Below are 26,892 nucleotides of genomic sequence, written 5' to 3'. Positions count from 1 at the left end.
ATGTAAATGTCTGATATGCAGGAGACCCTCAAAGGGGTCACAACCCACAGGTTGAGAACCACTGGTCTAGGTAATACAAAGTTGTGATTAAATTCTTACTGATGGCTTCCTTATGAAAGGATTTGTTTAGTGAGTATTGGTGATAAATTTCATCTTTTTGTATTTCCTGGTTCTGGGGATTTGAATAAGTGAAAACAGGAATGCAAATATCAAAGAGAAGTAGCTTCCTCAACTGGAGAATCTTGACTGCATGCCACAGGGCACCAGGGTATCTTTATTAGAGAAGGCTCAAAACCCTGGAAGCACAAATTGCTGCAAACGTTTGAAATCTAAACATGTAAAAATAAAGCCAACCTTAGAAGCCACTTGGAGGGGCACTCTTTACTCACCACTGTGACGTTGAAAGCATAGAGGAGGTCAAAAGGCAGGGCAGCGATTAAGTCGATGATGAACCAGGTTGTGACATAGTGGATGCAAATCGATCTTGCTTCAAATATAACTTGGCCAGACTTGCTGACATAAGTTGTTCGGAAATTTAAAATAATATCTGCTTGGGAATAAAAGATTGGGAAAGGAAGGGAAGAGAGGAAGAAAAAAAAAGGAAGGAAGGAAGGATAAGAAAAGGAAGAGGAGAAAGAAGACAGAAAGGCAAGCAGGCAGAAAGGAAGGAAGAAAGAAAATTGAATAAAGTTAAATAAATCTAGGTAAATGGTAACCTAATCTACTTCAGATTGAAAATATCCAAAATACTCTGCTTGATAGATCCGTTGAACTCAACAACAGAAACTGAAGAAGGGTTAAGAAAGTAAAATTTCATGAACACTTAATATATTCCAAACAGAGAACAGGTGTTAATTAACATAAATGATCATAGCAATTATCATCATCATCATCACCATCACTTACTAAGTGCTGCCCATGTACTAGACCTCGCTCTAAGAGATCAGCATATGTTGTTTCCCCTAACCCTCAGGTTGTCTCCTAGATAGTGTTACTCCCACACTAGAGGCAGAAATGCCAGTGAGATAAAATAACTCATTGAAGATCACATTGACAGCAATGGCAGGACACTTTTAAGCACATATAATTTAAAGTCTATTTTCCTTATCTTATGCAAAACTACTTAATTCTGACTACAAAAGTTTTATTAATCTCTGGGCATATAGGGGATTCATCCTTGCCAGGAAGGCACTTTCATAATATGAAAGTACCAGCAATTTCTTGTTTAAATTTCTAGGTTAAATTTCCTCATATTTGAATGGAAGTTGTAATCATTTTCAACCTTTCCCAATATCATCCTTCAATTATATGTCATTGAGCTTTTTGCAATAGATGAGGTCCTCAAGAGTGATGGTCAAATGACAAGCCGTTGCCAAGTAGACCATTGTGAGCTCACTTTCCTGCTGCTTATGATTCAACACCTTTGAGACTACCCTTTTAGTTCCTGGGTTAAATGCCATTAAGGCATCGGAAAATACTACCTTTTTCTTAATTTAAGATTGAGAACAACCAGGCACAGGGAATTTTAGAACTGATGCTCACATGTAAAGATGATAATAGTTGAGCATTTAATAGACTGATGACTCCAACAGAGAGGGATGTTTCTTTGGAACTTTATTTTGGGGGCATTGCCATGGTTCAAGGGTCAAAAAAGGCAATGGGGGAAATAAATGTTCTCTTTGTCATGACACTAAGAATTCTAGGAGTTATGAAGTCCTTGCTAAGTCTAAGTTACATAATTATCAGATGAATTGGGATGCTCTTTACAGTGACTTTAAACCATTGAAAATAAGTAGAACAATGTTATATGAAGGTAAGAATTTGATGATGTCCAGGTGCAGTGGTGGGCTTCTACAGTTCCAGCTATTTACAAGGCTGAGGAAAGAGGATCATTTGAGCTCAGGAATTCAAGGATATAATAATGCTCTTTGACTGTGCTTGGTAATAGCCACTGCACTTTACTGCACTCTAGCCTGGGTAGCATAGTGAGACCCTGTCTCTAAAAAAAAAAAAAAAAATCAAACAAAATATAATATGTTGATATCCTGACTATGATGATCAGGACCATGAAAATGATAATGCTCACATTATATTTGTATAACATTTTAATTTTTCACTTCCTGTTCACGTTTGGGGAAGACAGAACTCTAAGATAAATCCTGATGACCTTTGCCCTCATATCTTCTCCTCTTGTGTGGATAAAAGCTGTGAGCATATTGAATGTCAATCATGATTAGATTATATGGCAAAAGGGAGAATTTTTCTGGGTTGTCTGACCCAATTTGGCAAGTTCCTTAAAAACAGGGAGTTTTCTTCAACTTCTGGCAGGGATTGGAAGTCAGTGAGACAGGTTTCTGCTGGCCCAGATGAAAGTCGCTGCCATTTTATGGAGAGGGCCACATAGCAGAGAACAGCAGGCTGACATCTACAAGAACATGGGGATCTTAATCCTACAACCACAAGAAAATGAGTTCTTCCAACAGCCACATGGGCTTGAAAGAGGGGATCCTGAGCTCTGGGAAGAAATGCAACTCTGCTGACACCTTATTTCAATATTTTAAATTCCTGAACGGAGAATTCAGCTAAGCCATCCCCGGATTACTGATCTATGGGAACTGGGCAAAAATAAACAGATAAGATTTAAAACTAAATTTGTGGTAATTTGCCATGCATCAATAAAAAGCTAATGCAACATTTATATGATTTGATTCTCCTTTAGCTTTGTGAGGTAAGAGAATTAAGAGTGGTGGCAAAACAGAATACTGTCTTTAGAGACAACACACAGGATATTAGTGGGAGCCCAGGATAGGTTTAAGCCCTTTGTGATCATAATTTCATTGACTCTGTACAACAACACTAAAAGGTAGTCATTTCTATTATCTCCTTTAACAGATGAGGAAACTGAGGCATAAATGAGGTCAAGTGACTTTCCCAGGGTCACACAGATGATAAAAATGAAGCACAGTATTAAATCTCTCAGTGAGGTGTGGAACAGCGAGATTTAAATCCCAGTCCCCTGATTTCTAATCCAGTGCTTTGTGTTTTGGTGCCTTAACAGAGACTACTCTCATCCCAGGGCTGGAAACAAGTTCTGGTGACACAAATAGGAAATACCCACCAACCCAGGAATGGATTAACAAGCTGTGGTATATGTAAACCACGGAATACTATTCAGTCATTAAAAGAGATGGAGACTTTACATCTTTTGTATTAACCTGGATGGAAGTGGAACACATTCTTCTCAGTGAAGCATCACAAGAATGGGGAAGCAAGAATCCAATGTATTTAATTCTAATATGAAGGCAGTAGATGAGCTAATACATGGTGGGAGGTAGGGGAATGAGGGAGAGGGGCGGAAGGAGGGGGTGGGGGTCATGGTGTATGGCACACCTCTTGGGGGTGGGACATGATTATAAGGGAGAATTCACCTAACAAATGCAATCAGTGCAACCTAATTCTTTGTACCCTCAATGAATCCTAAACAATGAAAAAAAAAAAAAAGAAAGAAAGAAAAAGAAAAAAAACTTGTAAAGTGAAGAAACAAAAAGAAATAAAAAGGAAATGAGCATTCTGGAGTACATTATGGCTGATTCAACTTTCAAACAGCACTGTTAGAAGCGTACTTTATCAAAAATATAGATTATTAATATTTAGGGTTTGAAAAGATGAAGCTAATGGATAAAGCATTTACTAGGATGATAAAAATCCCAGGTGATGGGTACTACCCAGCAGGTGGGGGACACAGGAGCAGCGGATGCCAGCAGCCTGAGAGGGTAACAGGGACACTTCGCATTCTGTAACTTTCTAGGTTATGCTCTTCTGCATTAGCAAAGCAATCTAACAGCTCAGATTACCAACTGAGATAAAGCAGGAGATTTTAATTTCATGGTTTCAAAAAGGAAGCTTAGGTGAAACATTTAGGTTTTTATTTTACAAGGGAGAAGTCCAGAGTTTGTTAGCAGACCCTTTAGTGATCTTTGGTTTCCATAACATAGCCTGAGATAAGTCCATAAACTCCTTATAAATTGAAGGGACACACTGCTAGGTATTTACTAACTGATCATCATGTCTGTCATTAATTTTACAGTAAACCTGCAGCCATCATCCACATAGCTGGGCCACTCCCATGAATGACAGAGTGAAGTGAATGGCGTGTGGTTGACTGATACAGCAAATGTCTTTAAACGTGGGTCATTAACCGTGTGGTTGACTAAGGAACAAAACAGAGATTGAGACTTCTGAATAGAATAGCTATTTTCTGGGATGAGCCATTATGAATATCAGTTTTAGAGAGCTTTTGAAAAATGATTTTTTAATTCAAATGAGTTTGTTGAATGAAAAGAAATATGCTAGATTTTGCTTTTAAAAGAAGTAATTATAAGACCCAAATACAGATAACAGTAAAGGAATAAATGATTTTTAGAAAGTCTATGCATACAAATTTATTTTGAAAATACCTGAATACTTTTAGATATTTTTCAGGGGAAAAATCTAGATATATATTATGTTCTAACATTCTAGGACTGTGGTACAACTGGTGTGCAAAGACCCAGTTCATCCAAACATTTATATATTATATAGTTTTTTTGATAGCTGATTTCAATACATAAAACTACTTTTGATGTCCAAATAAGAATAGACACAGGTCTGGTGTATTCACAAAACATCTTTTTCGAATTCATTAATTGCATGATTCCTATTGCCATCTCTCTCAGGTGGACTACTATCCCCATGTTACCAATGACTCAGAAGATTTAAGTAAATTGCTTCAAGTTATTCAGATAGTAAGCAACAGACACACAGGGTATCTTTTGACACTCAATTCTATTTTCTTTCCATTATCTTAATGATTGCTGAACTTCTAAATGTATTTTAGAGGAAATAACAATAGGTCAATGCAAGGAAATGCATTTCCGACTGTAGTCCTTAGATCACATTCAGTATCAGCACTGTCCAGGTAAAACAATATTAAATTAGTCAAAGAATTAAATGTTGGGAAATGAACTGTCTTTGATTCTGGAAATACAGTGACTGGACTCAGTCTCAGGGACAACTGAGAACTCACTCTGCTTTCCCTCCAGGGATAAGGAGGATGTAGTGATATTGTTCAAGAACCAGGAGAATGCAACATTTGTAAATATTCCCTTAAATAGAAGGGAGAGATAACTGATACTAGTTCTTTGAGAGTGAAGAAAGTACAGAATAAAATAAGATTGTGATGAGGAAGAAAAGAACGTTCTAGATCTGATGTTCCTCATGAGAAAATCACAGGAACAGAATAGAGTTTCACAGACACAGGATGTAGCTGCTTCTCCCATTGTGGCTGTTTTCCTTTAAGATTTTGGTATTTTTGGCTAATTAAACTAGCAACTTGGTCAACTATTACAATAAAAAAGTGGTCTCCTCTAGACAATCCATAATCCACCTGAAAGGGTGTTGTTTTCATTTCAAGATATCTAAAATGTATACGTAACAGAAATGTATTCACTAATATATAAATTTTATATGTCATTTTTCTCATTAACTCCATTTATTGCCAATTTGCACAATTGCCTATAAGTACAAAATACACATTTTTGGATTTTAAAAATCCTCAGCAAATTAACTCAAATGGACTTGCCACCTAAGAAAGCCTAATGTCAGCCTGGTGCTCATACTCAGTGGTTAGGGCACCAGCCACATACACCAGGGCTGGTGGGTTCAAACCCAGCCCAGACCAGCTAAATAATGACAAGTACAACAAAAAAACAGCCAGGCCTTGTGGCGAGTCCCTGTATTCCCAACTTTTTGGGAGGCTGAGGCAAGAGAATCACTTAAGCTCAGGAGTTTGAGGATGCTGCGAGCTGTGATGCCACGGCACTCTACCAAGGGCAACATAGAGACTTTGTCTCAAAAAGAAAACAAAGAAAGCCTAATGTCTTGTTTGTATGTGGATAAACAATCCTTTGAGGCACAGAGATCTGGTGTCATATGCAATGAGTAGATAGCAGAGCAATAGAGAATTACCAGACAAGTTCATTGTGGTTTACAGAATTCCCCAAAATACCAATCGTAATATACCCACCACAATGAGGCAGAATATAATTGACTTCTCTGATGATTCCGATGACACTTAATTATTTTGCAGAATAATGAATTTGCCTTGTTGTGTTTCAGTTTTACATAGCGTCATTAAAAGAAAGACAAATAACCAAGAGAAAACCGTGTACCTCTTCTGTTTTCATCATTGTTAAGCCCTCCAAATATAAGTGTCTCACTCTTCTCCCTCACTAAATGGCTACTTCTGTATACTAAAATGCAGAGAGGTTAAATGCCCTTTTCCTTGTTTGATTTCCTCAAGAGCAATGCAACTAGTAAGTACAAAAAAGAGGTTAAATTCAAAATGGCATAAAGCAGATTTCTTTATTAGCATGCATGCCAGATGGGAAATAATTTTAAAATCATATTGGCTTACTCATTAAAAAGTAAATTAAAATATAATGGTGTGCATAAGAGCATATGCACCATATACAAATAATTAATATCTTTATTTAGCCATTTCTTTAAAAATTGATCAATGTAGTACAGTGTGGGTGGAGAGATATTTAACTCAGCCAGCTGTCGACTAATATTCTAAAGATACTCTGTCTTTTTTCATGGCTTATGGGGCACTCCTTCGAACCCAGTACGATGTTGCAGCAAATTTGAGCTAGGAGGTATGAGAAGCATGAATAGAGAGCTGATTAATGAAGATGCTTGAGGGACTAACTGCCCTAAGGATGATTACAATTGATTGCCAATACCAGTGGGGGAGAGTTTTCTATCACTTGACCTTTGTTCGTATTGTCAGCATTTGTTCCTCTTGCTTATCTTGAAGTAAAAGATTTATAGCAGATAAAGATCAGTAGTTCCAGTAAGAAACAGCATTTAAGAACTTAGGAACTGTGTTTAGAAGAAAAAAATGAAACTGAACAACGGCAACCAGGTGGATGGAGAGGTGGTCAATGCTGCTAGTGGCTTGTTTTGTATCAGTGGAGCTAAGGTCATCGTGGTAGACTCTTAATTGGTTTTACCCATCTACATGGAGCCAATAGAAGGCTAGAGACCTAAAAGTCCTCCGTCCTAAAGTCTCTTCTAAGGCAAGAATCCTCCTCCCAGGTCCTTATCAAGACTGAGGCTTCCAGTCATGACCACTCGGCTTTCAGAGACCACATTGTATTGGGTGGCCACATCCATCATGATGTAGTTGTTACTTCCCTCAAATCTCAAGGCAGAGGAAATGCCTTCCTCCGCAGAAGTCCCTTTCCTTGGTTCCAGCTTTGTTCTCAGCAGCAGCCCAGCATATGTTGTCCTTTCCCACTCAAAAGCCCTTTCTGAAAATAGTCCAGATCAGCCATTAAGTCCATCTCTCAGTTCCAGAAAGGGCTTGGGCTTTAGGAGCTTCCCCTATAACGGCCATCCCTTCTTTTTAAGCTGAGTTTTTATTCCTTTTCACAATGAGTCTCCTTATCAGTTTATATTTTGAAAAGGAATTTTCAAGTCTTAAACACAAAAAAAGAAAAGAAAAAGAAAATCACTCTAATAGGGTGCTTAGAATGAAATTTACCATCCCAGACACAGTCTGGTCAGTGTGTGAGACAGCAGCAAATGTGCACAATTCCCGCTGACTGTGCTTCCACAGTTATTGTTCCCCCATAGCTTTGCCAACACTTGAAGTTACCAACATTTTTATTTTATTGTTTCAGATTCATTGAGGGTACGGAGAATTAGGTTACACTGTTTGTGTTTGTTAGGTAAAGTCCCTCTTATAATTGTGTCCTGCCACCAAGAGACGTGCCATACACCGTAATCCCCCCTCACTCTCTTGTTCCCCCACCCCCCACCTTGAATTGAGCTTTTCTCTTATGTGGGTGTGTATTAGATCATTTACAGGCTTCATATTAGTACTGAGTACATTGGGTTCTTGCTTCTCCATTCCTGTGATGCTTTACTTAGAAGAATGTGTTCCAACTCTATCTACGTTAATATAAAAGATGTAGTCTCCATCTTTTTAAATGGCTGAATAGTATTCCATGGTATATATATGCCACAGCTTGTTAATCCATTCCTGGATTGGTGGACATTTAGATTGTTTCCACAGTTTGTTGACTGTAAATTGAGTTGAAATAAAGAGTTTAGTGCAAATGTCTCTGTGATAAAGATTCTTTTTTTCTTCTGGGTAGATGATTAATGGGATTGCAGGATCAAATGGAAGGTCTAATTTGAGTTCTTTGAGTATTCTTCCAACTTCCTTCCAAAAGGCTGTATTAGTTTGCAGTCCCCCCATAGAGTAAAAGTGTCCCCTTCTCTCCACATCCATGCTAGCATCTGTACTTTGACACTTTGTGATGTGGGCTATTCTCACCTGTGGGTTAGGTGATATCTCAGGGTAGTTTTGATTTGCGTTTCTCTGAAGATCTGGAATGATGAGCATTTTTTCAAATGTTTTGTTAGCCATTCCTCTGTCTTCATCAGAGAAGGTTCTGTTCATACCTCTTGCCCAGTGCAAACTTCATAATTTTTGTCAATTGATTGGGAGTGTAACTCTTCTAGTAATGCATTTGGAATTGGTTTTAATACCTTTAGTAATGCAGCCTTATTAAGTTTTTAGGGAGTTTTTTTTTTTTTTAAACGAAGGAGACATCTCATTAGTATTTACTGAAGTGAACTATTGCCAACTTAAAACCCCAAATTATATTGTTTTTCATGCATACATATTGCTCCCAATAGACTGCTTATGTTCTTATTGGAAGAAATAAAACATAGTTATACCTTTTAGGTTTCAATACCTTAGTACTTTTTACTAAAACATTGCTATTGAGTACTTGTTCTTTGCCTTGTGCAGAGTCCTTGGCACTTAAGCATTTTGTTTGTTTGTTTGTTTGTTTTTTATTGAATGGTAACTGTGGACGTTAATGCACTTCTGGGGTACAGTGTGGGGTTTTCACACACAATCTGAAACAGTTCCATCAAATTGGTTAACATAGCCTTTAAACATGGGTTTTTATATTTTTATTATCTGATGTCATTCCACCTTTAGAAGTATAAGTAAACACCATCTGTGAATTTTCTGGTAGGTCAAAGAAGGCAGTTCACTCTCTTCCACTGTATCTCTGTTCAAGCCCATCACTTACTGCTGGAGGTAAGAATTTATATTGTACTGTCCTTATGCTTTGCTTTCATTTTGTTATATAAATTTACCTTATCAAAAGACTTCCACATAACATGGATATTATTGTGCATAAATACTATCTATTTTGGCTCCCTATAAATTATTTGCATTTTCAGTGAATTGTAACTCCAAATTAGATATTGAACTTTGAAGTTATTGGATAATTTTTAATAAAAATAACTTAAGGATTAAACACAAATATACTGAAAACCTCAATTTAAGCATATGCTTAATTACATAAAGTCTTGACGTGCATTCTGGAGGTAGATATAGTTGTTAGGTAGTAAAATTTCCAAATTTAAGAAATAATAGAGAATACAAGAATTACCGAATCTATAATATTCAGTCATGCAATTATAAAAATTAATAATTGAGGTCTGTTGGTTTCATTTGAAGTAAATACTCATCTAAGTTACAAAACTTAGAATCAATGAAAAATTAGATAAATAATAAAATAATGTTAACATAATTAGAGTTTTTCCCAGTATGAAATTCTATCTACATGCTCATTAGAGAGAAAAACTTTAGATTCAATAATATTTTTAACAGTTACATAGCTCTTTACATTTTAATTAGAACTATTGTGTTCATTTTCGTATTTGAAGAAAGTAATCTCCTTAGTATTTATGTTAGTCTTTAGTGCAGTTTGCCAAATACTATGGCTCCTGGTATGATTATGTTTCCTGGCCATCTGAAGAGAGTAGGTATCTCTCTGTGGTCTGCAGCAAAAAATTGTGAGAGTAAGAGTAGCCTGGAAGAGTTCTATGCAAAATTTTGAGAGCTAGGGTGTAAATCTTCCCATTTTCTTTTCCCTGCCTTGATGATTATGGAAGCACGTGGCAAGATGGGTCTTCTATTAGCCTGGGTGCTGAATGAATTCAAGGGAGAGCCTGTGTATATGTACATTTATGTGTGCACATATGTGTGTATTTATCTTTCCTTGTACAGGTATGGTGTGTCCATTCTACGAGTCCAACCACTGGGTCATCAAGATATATATATATATATATATATATATATATAGTATTTTAATAGACACTGGCAAACTGTTTAATAGAGAAACTGTATTAATTCACCTTACATAATGTATGAAATTTCAGGTTGTTCCACATCTTCTCCTAATCCTCGTCAATTTCTGCTCTTTTTTCTTTAACTCCCTTTCTTTTTTTTTTTAATTTTAGCCATTCTAGTGATGATGAAATTATTTTTTCTCTCTCTCTCTCTTTCAGGTTGAAATAATTTCATTTTTGTTTTCTTTTTAAATTTTTTCTTCTATATTTCTTTATATTTCTTTTTATATTTTCCAATGCTTTTTCTTTTTTTAACTTCAAATTATGACGGTACAAATTTTTAGTTTATATTGTTTTAATTATAAGGTTTCCTTTGTAGTCGAGCCCTTCACCGGTGAAGTTATTTTCCCTTTCCTTATGATTAATGACATTGAGCACATAGCAATTGTCCATTTCTATTTCCTCTTGTATGAAATGTCAATTCAGGGCTTTTGCCTAATGAAAATCTCCCCTCTCTTTTTTTCTGATTTGTAGAAATTGTGCTATATTCTGGATATGAATTTTGTCCTGTTTAGGTAATTGGTACCTATCCCCAAATCAATTAAGATATTCTATTATAATGTCTTCTGAGAGTTCTATTTTTTAACTTTTGCAGCATCTTGTATATAATCCTTTGCAGTAGATTTTGTATATGGTGTGATGCAAATGTCAATATTTATATTTTCTATATGGATAGCCAATTGATCCAGCTTCATTTTTGAGAACGTCATTGCCCCAAAGCATTGTAGTGGCACCTTTGTCATTAATCAGGTTATCATATATGTGTAATCTGTTCATGGTCTCTATATTTTACTCCAATGACTTATTTGTCAGACCACCAACCTTTCCACTTTTTTAGCACAGTCAGGAACAGATGTTCTCAAACCATTTCCCAGGACTCTTAAGATCATTTAAAATATGAGCAACATATTTGACTTTTAAAGCAAAATTTAGACATAATTTAGTCATAATGTGCTGCTATCTTAAAAAAATGAAATAGAATAAAATATTTAGTATTTAAAAATAATGGAACAATGCTTGATTAAGAGAAAAATAGATCCTCACTTAAGTACATGATGATTTCATGGTTATTTTTATGAATGCCATCAGTAGAAATTGTTCATATTTTTGTTATGCTATAATTGCATTTCTAGTTGTGGTTTCAATAATTCAGTCTATTTTCAGTCATCACGAACAGTAAAGGCACAAAAAGATCAATAATATCAAGCCACATCCATTTGATTTCCATAATGTACAAAGAGAACCAAGCAATAATACCAGAATTGAGGTAAATAGTGGTTCTTTGCTTTAGTGCTAGAATGTAGGTCACTGAAACCAAAAGGCAAATTAGGGAGCAAAACAGTGTCTATATTTTATTAATTTTCCCTCAGGGTTGTTCGAGTAAAGGGAGTAGCCTAATGACATCAAGTCAATATCACCAGGCATTTAAGAGCCAAGAATTTCATTGTGGTAGATGGATTACCAAATCAAAGAAAGGAAATAAAATGAACAAAATTCAAAATTCAAGTAGCCACATGTGGGACTCAACAAGAAAGAGCAAGACTTGAGTGAGGCAGGAGGAATTTCAGAGACAAAGCCAAGGTGTACATCGCCTATAGTCTGAGTTAGGGTGAAAGGTCTGCCTCAGGAGGTTAAGTCTTTGTATTAGAAATGTAGGGTATCAATGGTGTCACCTATTAGAGCTAAAGCCTCAAAAGAAATGGGAAGTTGCCATTTTTGTTTGTTCATATTTCACATTTACGTTCTTAGAAAGTTTACCCTTAATATACATTATTTTTGGAGAGAACTGTCCCTGCCTCTATTTATATAAATAAAATATGCTATCTAGAGTTTCTCAGTGATGTTCCAGTGATAACTAAAAAAATCAACTAAACCTGTATGTTTCTCTACTTGTTATTTATAGGGTAAGTTTGTTGATGTAAGGATTAATGATTAAAGCTTTATGTAAACATAGTTATTTGTTAAAAATGCTGTACTCAAGTATTCAGTAAAGATGTTATTGTCAAATTAACCTTTTGTTGCACTGAGATAGTTTTTGCAGTTTTTTATCCATAGAATATGGATAAAACTACATTGACTTTATTAGGGCTAGAGTGAGAAGGTAGTAGGAAATTCAGTTTACTCAGGATGAACACTACCACAAACTATACATTTAAGGTTTTATTCCAAGAAATTATTCCAACAAGTGAGTAATGCAAATGTGGCAATTGGTTGTCACTAGTAATGTTGCTTGGTTTGGGGTGATTTTGAGGCATTCTGTTACTCAAGCAAATGCTGTTTGCTTGTTAGCGTTTGAATGGTCATCAAAACACGTGCTATTCTGAATACATATTTAAATACAAGCAAGACTATTTTCCTTGCAATTCAAGAGATTCAACATAACTGCCTCTTAACTTGTTTTAGGATTTGTGTTGGCCATGGACTTATATATTTCAATTGTAATCTGATAAACTCAGTGTTTTCATGTATATGGTCAGTTCAGATTTTTGATCTACAAATAAGATACATTTTTGGTGGTAAGGATTCATTTGTATTATCTTACAAAAGTTGTCCAAGACAGGGTCTGATCTGATCAAACACTACCCTTCAAAGCTGTTTACTATTTTTCTTATATTCTTTTATCTGGTACTTTTAATGAGCATGCAAGTTACTTGCTTTTGTTTACCTGTAGGTCTCACCACTTGGGAAGAATCATCTCGGTGTCTTGCAATAAATATGTGAGAGTTGAAAGACATTTAGATCATGCAATAGCCAAACTCTTAAAGACTGTGGAGAAATAGCGTATTTATTTATTGTGCAGGTAGATGATTTTTATGTTAATATTAAGTTCTGAAGCCCATAAGTAAAAAATAATTCACCGTAAAAATCTTGAATCACCATAAAATATATCATTACAACGCATCATCCCCCATTAAATCCTATGTATCACCTTTTCTTTGGCATTAAAATAGACTGTGGCATCTTCAATTAAATAACATGGCTTATATTCAGTGGTCATGTCATTACGTTCCTTAAAATACTAAAATCACATTCAAATCAACAACATGTCCACTTTACAGGAGAAACAAAGGAGCTGAGAGCAACTCAGGGCATTGGAGAGTGTGATCCCTTATCTCTTATCTTACCCCACCTTTTTTTGAGTCTAATGATGACTCTTTTTTTTTTTGCCTTTAAGATGGAAAATAATCCTTTGTTTTCCTTTTAATCTTTCCTTCAGCCTAAAAGCCTTTCAATGTAAGCCTTAAAGCCTATACTTAATAAGAAACATAGCGGCAAAGTAAATAAATAAATAAAGCCGTCCACCAAAATTCCATGTACTCTCTTCTCCAGAGTAGGAGGATTGAAGCTGGGATCACACTTCCCAGCCACCTCTGTAGCTAGTATGGTCACATGACTTGGCTCTTGCAATGAAAGTGATGTGTGTAAATTTTATAATTTGCCTATAAAATTGTGCATGTTTGTCTTCTCATGTGTTTTGGCTTTCTGTTTCTGCTGGCTGGAATGAAGACAAAGTGATTGCAGAGGCCACTCATTAAAGACAATAAAATCAATGTCAGTCTCAGGCCTACATTTGGAAATAAGGCTGTTGGTCAACTCATATCGTTTATCTGAAATATGCTGCTCAGGAAACATTTGTTTAGTACCTACTGTGGGTCAGATACTACATTAGTTGGTAGAACCACCATCCAGTCCATATTATCTAAGATCTCAGAGTTTACTTATGGTATGTGGGGATGGGAGGGAGGGGGAAAAGTTGGCATTTATGATATGGGGTTAAGAAGTTGGGGAGGGAAATAGCTTAGACAGTGCATGATGGAAATTTAACCTAGACTCATGGTGACAAGGGTAACTAGGCCTAAAGAAGACTTTGCAGAAGGGTTCACAAATGGTACTTCAAGGACAGGGAAAGTTTAATGGAGTAAGAGAAACTAAGGTGATGTCTTATGGGTTTTGTTTGTTTGTTTGTTGGTTTGTTTTCATTTTTTTCTGGGAGCAGAAGCAAAAGTTATGCAAGGAGATGAAGGGAAAGACACAGTTGAAGAACTGTAGGTGGTCCAATATGTTTAGAGCCAAAGCAAGAGGAGCAAGTGGTAACTGATAAAAGGGCAGAGATAAGGTTTCCAGATGAAGTGTCTTCTATATTGTGTTAAGAAATTGCCATGTTCACTCACCTAGGAGGCATCATATTGGTCCTCCCAAATATTTAACGAACTGAACAATATATAAATGATTCTATCTAGGCCAAGGTGAACATAATATTTTCTATCATCTACAAATGTTTGAACAACTTCTCAATGTATATTTGTTTTTATTTCTCTTATATAATTTAACTTATTTAAAACTACTGGATGATGGGGAGAGGAGGTTATTGTGTTGGCAAATGCTAACACACTCTATGGATAGAAATGGGATATATAATCCACATAAATAATGCCATTTTTACCCTGAGAGCAAGATTTTATTTTATTTTTTTGTATTTAAGGAAACATGCTTGAGAAAATGGGGAGAGAGAATGATATAGCAAAGTTCATGTTTGGTAGAAGGCAAATGGAAAAAAAAAAACTACCTCTCACTACTCTACAGTAAATTTCTAAATCAAGAATCCACAATTTCCTACTGGGTTTCTAAATTTAGTAACATTCCATTCTTAATGTCCCTGCCGTGTTCAAAACAGGCACCATTTTTTCATATTTTATGAGCACCTGCTCCTTCCCATAGTCTATTTACAGTAATGTGTAAGTCACAGGGCAGCATCATTCTTGGACGCCTGCTAAGATGACTGTGCTTGGTATTATCCATCTCACAAACGTTCCACGTTGAAACATTCCAGTACATTGTGATACAAGTTTTGCATTTGGACAAATCTTATATAGCTCTATTTTGCTTATGGCATGAAACCTAAGAAAAAATAAGAATGAATGACAATAATGTAATATTGATCATATTATTTTACCTGAATTACTTTATTAAATTAAATGGTTTTGTAGTATAAAAAATTCAAAAAAATCATGCAACCTAAACCTTTCCACAGTGGCTATCACTATAAAACATATTAGCATGAACAAATGGCATTTCAATTAGAGCTTATTGAGTAAGAAAATGCCCCAAGGATGTGATTTTTTTCCCAACATCTAGAGAATGTGTTATTAGCTGTATATATTAACATTATTTGGCTCACTAATTCCATTCTTTCTTAAAGCAGTTCCAAATGTAGGAGTAGGGTCTTTTGTACCAGTGGTTCCCTAGGGTTGGAATGTTCTTCATTAAGACACATAGGTGATTGATTCCTCACTTTTCTACTGTCTTTATTTAAATGTCATCTTCTCAATTACACTATCTTTGAGCACTTTATCTAAAATTGCAGCCCATTCTCTCCTCCTTCTCTGCTTTATTTTCTACATAACTCACCACTACCTGGCATGGCATACATTTAGCTTATTTGTGTTATTTACTACTTGTTTCCTGTTAGAATATAAATTCTATGAAGGCAAGAATCTGTGTCTATTTGTTTCACTGCCTGATCTTCAGCATCTAGAACAGAGCACATTAAATAAAGACACTCAGTATGTATTTTCTTAATCAATAAATACATTTCTCATAGAGATGTTCATTATATATTTTTTATATACACATAAGTGGCAAAAGAAATCAAAATCATCTCAAATGTGGAACCGTGAAATAAACGGAATAGTTCACTTATGATGGAATGTTATGCAACTACTAAATATGTTAAAAATATTTATAAAACAGAAAAACACATTAAAATGTTATTTTAAAAAGTTCCCCAAATTTTCATAAACTGTAAACACAACTACATTGAAAGAAGTAGAGAAAACAATGAACAGAAAGATGTTACATGGAAGCAGAGATTGTTTGGGGATGGGTATGATTGAAGTCCATTGATTTTTCTCCATGGTTTCTGTTTTCTATATAATGTAGAAATTCAAAAAAGAAAACCAAACAAATGAAAAGAAAATACCTTAAACATGTAATTTGTTGAATACATTGCCCTGGAGTATGATTTTGTTCACAATAAAGAATGGTGGGAACAGTTAAAAGTCTAACACTCAGTGTAATCACTCCATTATTCAACCTTCCCACCATTCCTTATTACCCACGTATCAGAACATTCAGTATCTGTAGTCCTCTGTGGGACAAAGGTTAAATCTGATCTCTGACTGCAAATGCCATCTAAAGTTATTGTTAGTAAGAGACCCTGATACTCAACCCAAGATTAGTGTAAAAGCTAAATGATAGAATTGGAAAGAGTCTCCTCATAGTGCTAAAGCTTTGGGTTGTGGGGGTGCAGATATGAAGGTGTAGGGTTGTCTGGGTGTGTGGGCGTCCACTGCTATCTTATATTTAAAATGGTGACTAAGAATTAGTAGTACAGGAAGGAAAAAAAAATGAGTTTCAAGGAGGGAGAGAGGAAAGAAGGAAAAGGGATCCCAAACACTAAGAAATAAATGTATGTTAACTAATCAAAACTTCTGACTTCTAATCCAGGTATACCAGGATACCCAAACAATTTAGAGGTAACATTTCAGAGGTTAGTTTTCTCATCACCATGAAATATCAACTTTATTTATTGTTATAAATCTTTTCATTATACACATCTGTATTTTCAATTTTATTCATTTTACTAAGGGGGAAAATGACATATCTTTGCATCTTTTAGAAAAGAATGACTATGCTATAAATTAGAATTTGCTTATGCAATGAAATAATAGTAATATCTCTACATTCTTTTAGGTCCCAGTGAGACTGATACAAAAATGCACTCCAGAATTCTGAACGAGTTAAAGTCCCTCTTCTGTTTAACAATGCAAAAGCAAACTATGTAACCTAATTGTATGTACCCCATATTAATCTGAAATTTTTTAGAAGTATCCCTTCTGGGCTATCGGGTTGAACATTGATATGAATAGAGCTGACTGGTATGAGAACACTCCCCCAAGTTAAACAGAACTGAAATGATAAAGATAATGCACAATGAAGAGGCAATTTGGAGAAAATTTTACAAAACAAATGTATTTACAAGTATTACTAAGTATTGAACTTGGATCCAGCAAAATTATGAAACTTGAATTGCAACAAGTCTTAGTGATGCTCATGCTAGTGACTGAGCCTTCAGCTAATGATTTCCTCCTTGACTATTCCTGAAAGCCCCACTTGTGCCTTTCCAGCGTCATTAGAGCTGGACAGAAAAAAAGAAGGAGGGGCTGAAATGTTGCTGATCAGCTCATTTCCTTGTTCACAGAAGTGCTGCTGTAGGATCAGATGGGAGAAGACCCTGGAATGATTGCCTCTAATGTTTTTTGGCATCATTTAAAGCATGTCAGTCCCCAGAGCACTGCGTTTAAAGAATGTTTGAGGTGGCTGTAAGATGATGGGTTTCTCTGGCTTTTCCAAATGGGATGTTGAGCCAAATCTGAATAAGGATGTGAAAAAGTCTCTGATCTTTAAGTGGTAAACGAGTCCCCAGACACTGTGCTCTTGAAAGCTATAAGATGTAGACTATGCTGGTGTGCCTTAGTCCCCAGATTAGCTGGATTATTCAGTAGGCATCAAGGAATGCTGATTTGCTCCAAATAGTGGATATTGAACTAACTGAAGCAATACAGCCTTTGTTTTGAATATACCACCTCAAAATGTCCCACTTTGGCATATTGATTATTTTGAGCTAAAGGCACCTGAATAACAGCAGATGCTGGTAAGGTTCTCAGAGCTCACCCTTTCTACATGAAAGCACATCATAAGGGGTCTGAGAGAGCACCCAGGAAGACAGGAGCATTCTTTCACTGGAGAGTGGGAGTTGATGCTGACATGAATCTGTACAAACCAACCTACTGAATAACCCTTACCTTCCATTAACGTCCCCACATGTGTCCTAGTTACTGCTTCACAATTGTCTGCTCCTAGCCCAAGTCCCTTTGTCTTATCACATCCTTACAACTTACAAAACAATTTTGTTTAAGAAGAGTCATGTGTACAAAGTTTGGGGACTATTGGTTTCTTTAGGTTCTTCATTTTCTTTATAAAGATTCCCTTGTGCATGTAAAAATATTAAATAAAATGTGTATGTTTTTCTCCTGTGTAATCTGTCTTATGCTAATTTAATTCTCAGTTCTAGTTACAGAATCTAAGAAGGCAGAAAAAAATCTTTCCTTCCCCACGACATTGTTGGCAATAATTATCACAAGTAATTGAATAGTGAGCTTGCTTCTTGATGTAATTACTCACTAAAACCTCACAACAATGCTACTACATTGCCCATTTTACAAATGAAACATGCAGGATTTTAGTTCTACCTTCGTCAGTAAGTAGCTAGATACTGTATGAACTACACACTTTCTCCCTCTCTTCCCCCCATGTATAAACAGATACGCCTATTTTAGTTACATCAACAAATTATAATAAAAATTAAATGATATGAAGAAATAAAGATTCTTCGTATGTTAGAGTTAGAAAAATCTGGACAATTTCCAGATGAATAGAAGCACTGGTTAAAAAAGAATTATAGATAAAAGGAGAAAGAAAATAATAAGAAACCATGAAAACATGGATGGATGAACATAAGAAATACTGCTTAGTTGGAATTTTACTCCATTTTTAAGTATGTAAATTGTGATTTTGAAACATGAGTTCAACACTGAATAATGGTAGTACTGATTGGTGAATTACAATTTACAAATATAGGAAGCAGAGTTTGACCTCTGACACTTGGTTGGCCAAACCGTATTCTAGATTCTTTTTCTCTGCTGTATAGTTTTTTACTGTATCCATCCACCACACACTAGATTTATATTCTCTGTGGTAGACAGGTATTTGCTTTGGTTTCTGTCACTTTGTTTCTGCAAATGACACTCCAGTAAACATCTTGCACATGTCTACATGGGATTCTTTAACTAAGAAAAGAATTGCTGGATTGGGGTTTGCACATTTTCCACTTGATTAGATCTTGCCAAATTGTTCTTGTTTTTTGTTTGTTTGTTTTCTAGAGCATTAATTTCTGTTCACATCTTATTACGATTTCCTTTCTTTAGGTTTTTGCTGAAGCTTCTTTAAAATACTGGAGTAATTACTTAACTCACATTTACAGTTTTTTATTTTATTCATTTATTTTTTACTTGGCAGTATAGTTGCATGGTTCAAAACTCAAAAGTTCACGGAAGGTACACAGTAACATCTTCCCTTTTCTGTCCTCAAGAACTTGCTGTCCTCTTTAAAAGTAAACAAGCTCATCAACTTCTTGTGTAGGCCTCCAGAGACAACCTAAGCATTATCAACTACATAAATATATACATATGTACATATATATATTCCCCCTTCACCTATTTTTTATATAAGTTATAAAATGTTACAATGTCAAAAGTGCCAAAGTTAAGAAAGTCTCCTTAAATCACATTGGATCAGTTTGTCAATCATGTTTTTGAAATATTCTGTAGTCTAAAATTTTCAAGTCTTCTAGACTCAAATATTGCCATGCTACTTTATTGGTTTCAGATACTGTGTGTTAAAACAGCTTGTCATTCTTTTGATGTTTAAAAAAAGTGTCTATAACTGTCACAATCTCTTTATATTAATTTTGGGCCACATTGTTTAGATATATATGTATATAACAAACAATATATGTACACACACATACGTATTTATGTATGTACATATATTCATCATAATTATATCCTCTTAATAGTTTATTTCTTTTATTAACCTGCAATGTCACTTACTATCACTATTAATATTTTTGCTTTAAATTTGATGTTTTCTGCTATTGATATTCCCATGGCACCTTTCTTTTGATTAGCATTTATATAGCAAACACTTTTACTCATTCTTTTAGTTTCCATTTTCAGAGTGGTTTTGCAGTAGATCTAATTTAATAATTAGCATATTCTCAAATTTTCAAAAATTAATTGAATATTACTTCTTTGATAAATCTGTTGATAGTTTGAGATTATTCACATATTTTGATTTGCTGCTCTTATCTCATTTTTCATCTGCTAACTCCCATCTTTTTCTTTCTCATTTGTTTCTTTCCTTTCCTTTACCTTTTGGATTGGTAATATTTTATATTTTTTTTTTTGTTTTTTTTTCTGGTTGTTTCATATCCTTAATCCATTGATAGTTTTCTTTTCAGATTTTTGTACAGATGCTTCAAAATATTTAATATGTAAAACTACACATTTTTCTAACAATAGTCTCTCGGTTTGAATCTTCTTTCCTCCTACTCTGAACATGTCAAAACAAGATATGTTGCTTTTTATCTACCTATCATCATCTCCCTATAGTCATGTTTAGAACTTTAGTTTCTATTTTAAAAATGCTGAACACATTATACGTTGCTATTTTACTTGGGTCTACCCAAATGGTATTGTTCTTTAATCCAACAATTAATCTAATTGTTCAACATATTTTATCAATTTTAGTTCTAAATTTTGTTTAATTTTATTTTGCATACAGTCCTTCTTTCTGGGCTCACTTCTCTCAGGTATTTTAGTGTTCTTCGAGAGAGAATCTGGGAGTAATAAAAGTGTTTTGTTTTGTAAAAATTCTTCATTGTGGCTCCTTCCTGAAGATAGACTGGGAGAAAGGAAGAAAAGAAAGAAGAGAAAGAAAAGAAAGGAAGAAAGAGAAGAAGAGAAAGGAAGAGAGAGAAGGAAAAAGGAAGGAAAGAAAGAAGGAACGAAGGGAGGGAGGGAGGAAAGGAAGGGAAAGAGCAAGGAGAGGAAGGAATGAAGGTCAGTATTTTTTTTTCTATTAAGCCAGGTATTCTTCATTCTTTTTCTTTTCTTTTTTTTTTTTTTTTTGCCTCTACTGTAGCTGAGACATTTGATTACAGTCTCACTATTATCCCTTTGTAAGTAATTTTTCTTTCTTTTTAGACATTTCTAAAATTTCCTTTTTAATCCTTTATGATTAGCGATGTGATGTGTCTAACTATGGACATATTTTTATTTATCCCATTCAGGACTTAGAGTGCTCTTTTGATCTCAGGATTTATATAAAATTCTATTTTGGAAAATTCTGAGCTATTTTACCTTTACCTATATATTTCCCCATTAGTCTTTCAAATATGTGTGTGTGTTTTTCTTTTTTGGATATCCTATTAAATAACTCAGTGATTTTATAACTAAGGTAAATGTAAATAGAAAGTACAACTGCATATCCTGCTTCCTTTGACATTCAGCTTCCTGAGGAGTTCTTAGACCAAGTCAATTGGGGTTACACATTTAGGGCATAGTCTGTGACTCTAAGCCTTTGTGGTTATAACAGTAGATACTAAGTATATGCAAATAACTTCCTAGATAGGCTCATGGTGAAATGACAGAATAAAGGCCATTCTCTATCCTTTAGATAGAGTACAGGTTAGAGCCTCTGAAAATGGCCCATTGCAAAGGGTCACAAATGATTAAGTCATATTTGTTTCAGTGTTTTTAGAATGATGTAGCTATTAGTAACAAAATATCCAATTAATAGTAACTCCAGTAGCAGGAACATTTTATATCACCCCAAAAGGAGTGTGGAGATGCAATATCTCAGCATTTTGGTCTGCCATCCACATCTTTCGCCATATCTCTCCAACGATTACAAGATGGCAACAGTGGTTACAAACATCATATTCTCCCATCTACATATCCCAGGGAAAATGAAGAAATGAAGATGCAAGTATTTTTCTTTTGCTTGTCTTTCTTCTTTTTAAGGGAAAGGAATTGTTTCCAGGAAGCCTCCTTCATCCACCAAAATAATCTCATTATATCTTATTGGATAGAACTGGTCATAGACTGATCTCTACACTAGAAACAGGATAAGGGGAATGGAATTGGCACTGGCTTAGAACATTCATAATTTATTCCTGGGATCTCAACATACTGGTTCCTATACAAAATTGTGCTTTTTAGGTTTTTTAGTAAGAAAATAGGGGATATAGCTCTTGCTTCTATGGAAATACAAAATTTTTCTCCACCAAGGTTATAGAGTCAAACTATTAATTTCTGTTTTCATGGAAAAAGAAGAGGAAGTTAAGCTTTCTTTCTTGCATTTTCTAACTCATCAATTAAGATAAAGAAAGGCAAATTGAGTGGAATTATTCAGAAAATTGAATCATATACACTATAAACACATAATCAAAAAAACCTGATTCAACAACCAGAAGACCTGTTTGCCATCGGTTAGTTGTGGGGCCTTGGGCATGTCACTAGGGCTCAGTTCCCCACCTACAAAGTAAGAAACATTCAACCAGATAAATTGTTATTTAGTCACTTCTCAGTTTAAGTTTCCATAAGACTGAATCAGCAGGGAAGTTATATATGATGGTTTTGAAACTAAAAGTAACTTTACAGCCGAACTTTATAGCTCATAGGCAAGAATTGCACTCTATTGATTGCAAAGAATTAAAGTGACTTACAAAAGAATTTAGGAGTAAGAAAGTATCTAGGACACATTCAAACTCATAATTCATATGTTTGACTAACATAATTATACTCAGACATGTTCTTTATGGTGAATCTATCTGGGAAGAATGTTTATGGTCAGTCTTCCCCAAAGAGCATAACTAAGTGGTCTGGATCTGAAGTAAAAATGAATTTGAGAGATGCTGTGTTAATCACATTTAAGTAGATTTATTTATCACTGAATTTCATACAAAAGGGATACAAGGTCTGACAATGAAGTTCATGAACTTGATACCATATACATACATTGGCAGCACTGTACAGATAAGTTGGTAAGGTTTCATACCTTGTTATATCTGTGCCTCATAGCTTTGTTCATGTCACATGGGGTGGTGTCTCACTGAGTGGCATTAATCATTACTGTTGTGTGTTTTTGCATGCCATAGTGAAAATGTGTCAGAGTTTTCATTAGAGCAATGAACAACATTAAATTTCTTGTTGAACATGGCAAGAGAAGAAGTGAAGTCAGAGACATACTCATCCATATTTATGGAGATAATTCCAGGAAGAAAAGAAAAAGTTGTGTACAAATGGATTAAATATTTTTCTGAGGGGAAAGAGAAAGCATCACTAATGAAGAGAGGTCAGGGAAGTCAGTGATGAGCAGAACTGAGAAAAGCATTGCAAAAATTTATCAAATTGCACATCAAAATTTTCAGCTGAATGTGAGAAGCATAGCAGACTAAGTAAACATAGGTAGAAAACAGGGAAATCTTAATTGAAAATCTTGGCCAACAACTCATAGCTTATGCATCGTGATGATGCAACAGTTCATGCAGCACTCTCTGTGAGAGAATTTTAGCCAGTAAACAAAAAACTGTATTGGAACACCCTCCCTCCCTACTCACCTGATCTGGCTCCCAATGACTTTTTTCCTTATCTAAAGATAAAGGAAATATCAAAAGGAAAATATTTTGATGACATTCAGGATATCAAGGCTAATAGGATGACAACTCTAGTGGCTATTACAAAGGGCTCCAAAATTGCTTTGATGGGTGGACTAAGCAGTGGTGTCAGGGCCCAGCTTCCCAAAGAGAGTATATGGAAAGTGACCATAGTGATATTTAGCACTTTTTCTAGGATGAGTTTGCAAACTTAGTTGTCATCTTCCAACTTTAATTTTGACTATGAATCCATTTTTCATGATATATATAATTATTCTCCATTTTAAAAATAATCACATTGCCTTATCATTCTATGGAGTTAATACAGTAACACAATATTTGTTTTTTGTCCTCTTTTAGCTAGATGAAAACCCTTCCTTTCCAAACCTTTTAAAATGGCTTTTTAGTAATTCTGACCAGTTGATGATAAGATGCCATTTTAATAATGCTATCCTAAAAGTAGAAAAAAAGCAGTTTGTAAAGCCTATCTATAAATTTCACCACAGGTAATTTAATAAATATTAAATAGTACAAACTCCTCCTTAGCATTGTATAGATACAATATTATAGGCAATGCACTTTTTATTAAAACTATTTTAACTTATTTCTTAATGATCATTTATAGCCCTCTTTTTTGAAATAGTTCATAAAATAACGGTTCAGGGAAATGTTCTTGGAGAAACATTAATTCAAGCTATTTTTCTAAATGTGTCATAATAAATTGCAGATGTACTCAAACTTATTTAAAAGAAAGAGCAGGAAGACCACAGTTGGGAAGAGCAGGAAAGTTTTTACTGCTTAAAGAAAAAAAAAAGTCAGTCAACAAGGGTTCCCAGGCAGGAGTCACACTAAAACAGCTGGTAGACCAAAACCTCAAATTCTACTGTAACTTTTGTAGACACTAACTGCAGAAAATGGGAATGAGTTTCCATCCCTTTGTCATGCAGCCACTAAGAGATGGGTATTGCCTGCTGGGAGGACCATGTTGCTGCCTGAAGCACAGTACAAATGGCAGTGAGCCTCTGTCAGGGGAACAAACTAGTCTCTGTTGATTTAGTAGAGGAAAGCAGCCTGACAACAGAGAAAAGCTTGTATATTCCAATATCAGAGGTATGAGTTCTCACGGGGTAAACACATCATCACTTGCCCATGAGCATGTGCAATAGTACCAGAAATGGCTTCTTAAGTATCTAACAGGTCAAATAATCTAAGAATCAGGAAGAATGGAAAAGAAAGTTCAAGACTTAACTTGTCTCATGAAAATGTTATAAATAACAATAATAAGACAATGGAGTATTTGTTAAGCAGATACTTCAATCTATAATATTATTTCGCAAAGCCCTTTTCTGAGTTTTCAGAAAACAAAACTTAGACTTACTGTTGAGTAACTGTCCAAGTTCTTGAGAACTTTGGCCAGGTTATGGAGAGTGCTTTTGGCATGCTCATTTATGTGGACATCATGGATGGGTGGGTGGGAAGAGACATCAAACGTTAGCTAGCAAAAGTAAACGGATACAAAACCAGAATGGACTGGCATAAAGACATACCCAATTTGGCTACCATTTTCATTTTAAATTAGAATGTTCAAAATAGAATGTCGTTAATTTCCATTTCACAGTGATTTAAGAGAACTCTGTTTGTATTTTTTCTAATAAAGGATAGCTTTAGTTTAAAAACTTAAAGATAAATTTCCTTCAATTTGCGGCCTTACCAATCTGCCTAACTAGACAACATTGCCATCTAGTGGCCTACACATACTACAGCTACCACTTCTGGGGTGGGACTAGGGGTCCTAACAGGGCTTTAAGGGGTGTGCCCAGTAAATGGAATGTTAATAGCGATGCTAAATCCTTTCAAGAGCACACAAATGATCCAAAGCAAACATGTACTAAGATTCTATTAGAGAACCCACTCTGGTCCCAAAGCTAAAAGCTTCACTGAGAAACCACTACTGTCACCATTGAAAGAAAGTTTGAACCTGCCTCACCTTTCCTTTTCTTTGAACCTTCAAGATTCATTTATCACTCCTGTGTTCACTTTTCCACTTGAAAATGTTTTACATACATTCTTTCATGTTCACAATGGGAATGTTGCTCTACATCACCATCCAGGTAAAGAAGCAGCTATCAGTTGCTAATCATGATCAAGAACCTAACAAAGAATCAATCTCTGTCTTAACAGTGAGACCCCTAACAGGTCCTCGAATGAGCAGCAAAGAGCTAGGTTTGGGTCTAAACTAGATGAAGATTTCAGGGACAGGAAAATAGGAAAAGGCTTACAAGATTGGCACAGATACAGCTTCAAGTGAGGCTCCCAATGTTCTAGAGATAAATACTCTTAGCAAATATCCTTTGGGGCCTCTTTTTAAATTAAAATCAGATACTCACTGCTTCCCCTGATTTACTGGAAGGCTTATGTAACCCTTAATTCTGCAAACAGGCCACTTATTGAAGCCACCATCAACATGCTGAAGCAGCATGGAAAAGCATGGGGAAAGAGCCACACCCATGGCTGGGCCACGATGAGGACACCACTGGTGGGTTCTTGCTATACCCCATCTCTGACCCTGCACAGTAAAGATCTTGAAGGATGTAAGAGTACAACCAAAACTGCCATTAAGTCTTTTTAAGACTTTTTTTGATGAAATAAGTATAGAAACACAGGACATCAGAGCTGTTCGAATAAAGAGAGGAAAAGCTGGAAGAGGCAATTTTCAGAAATCCAAATACAGTATGTGCTTCTCCAAAATTTGCATCAGAGGTTGAGTCATGCCCATGCAAACGGATCTTAGTTCAAATTCATGTCAGAAAAAATCTGGAACACACTTAACTTCCCTTATGCAAATCTCCTGGGAAAGCAGCCGTTGGTTCTTACCTATAATAAACAGAATCTCCACTGCAATGTCACTGACTGTTGTGCTCCGAGTTGTGGACAGGTCATCGTTGCCAATAAAGCAAACGTTGTAAGGTACGGTCACGGCGACATAAAACGTCGCCAACAAAATAAGCCAGTCCCAGCCAGCTTTAAAAGTGCTAAAATGCAAAAGTATGAATTTGGACTTTTTTGCATCAGAAACTTTATACTCCGGAAATGCTGGTTTATCTACAAAAACATTCTGTGGATAAAGACAAAAAGGAGAGACAGGAGAAACATAATATTAGAAACAAAGATCACACAGCTTAAACACACTTATTAAAAGTGACTTTTAAAAGATGGTGATATAAAACACTTAAATGACTAAGCTGAGCAGAGATCTTTGTTAGAAGAGGAATGTGCAGAGTTTAGTCATGAAT

General features: G+C 35.3%; 1 protein-coding gene across 1 annotated transcript in view; it reads right to left on the bottom strand.

The window, feature by feature from the left end:
* KCNH8 (potassium voltage-gated channel subfamily H member 8) overlaps nucleotides 1-26,892 on the bottom strand; it is a 395,301-nt gene that overhangs the window by 124,439 nt on the left and 243,970 nt on the right. Inside the window, exons 5-6 of the mRNA XM_003781732.1 lie at nucleotides 26,474-26,714; nucleotides 390-547 (exon numbers count right to left, since the gene is read on the bottom strand). Coding sequence (XP_003781780.1) covers nucleotides 390-547; nucleotides 26,474-26,714 — 399 coding nt within the window. The remainder of the gene's footprint in view (nucleotides 1-389; nucleotides 548-26,473; nucleotides 26,715-26,892) is intronic.

This window comes from Otolemur garnettii, unplaced genomic scaffold (assembly GCF_000181295.1).
Source record: "Otolemur garnettii isolate 467f Iridium unplaced genomic scaffold, OtoGar3 scaffold00002, whole genome shotgun sequence".
NCBI classification, from domain to species: Eukaryota; Metazoa; Chordata; class Mammalia; order Primates; family Galagidae; genus Otolemur; species Otolemur garnettii.
This window is presented reverse-complemented; position numbering and strand designations above follow the sequence as displayed.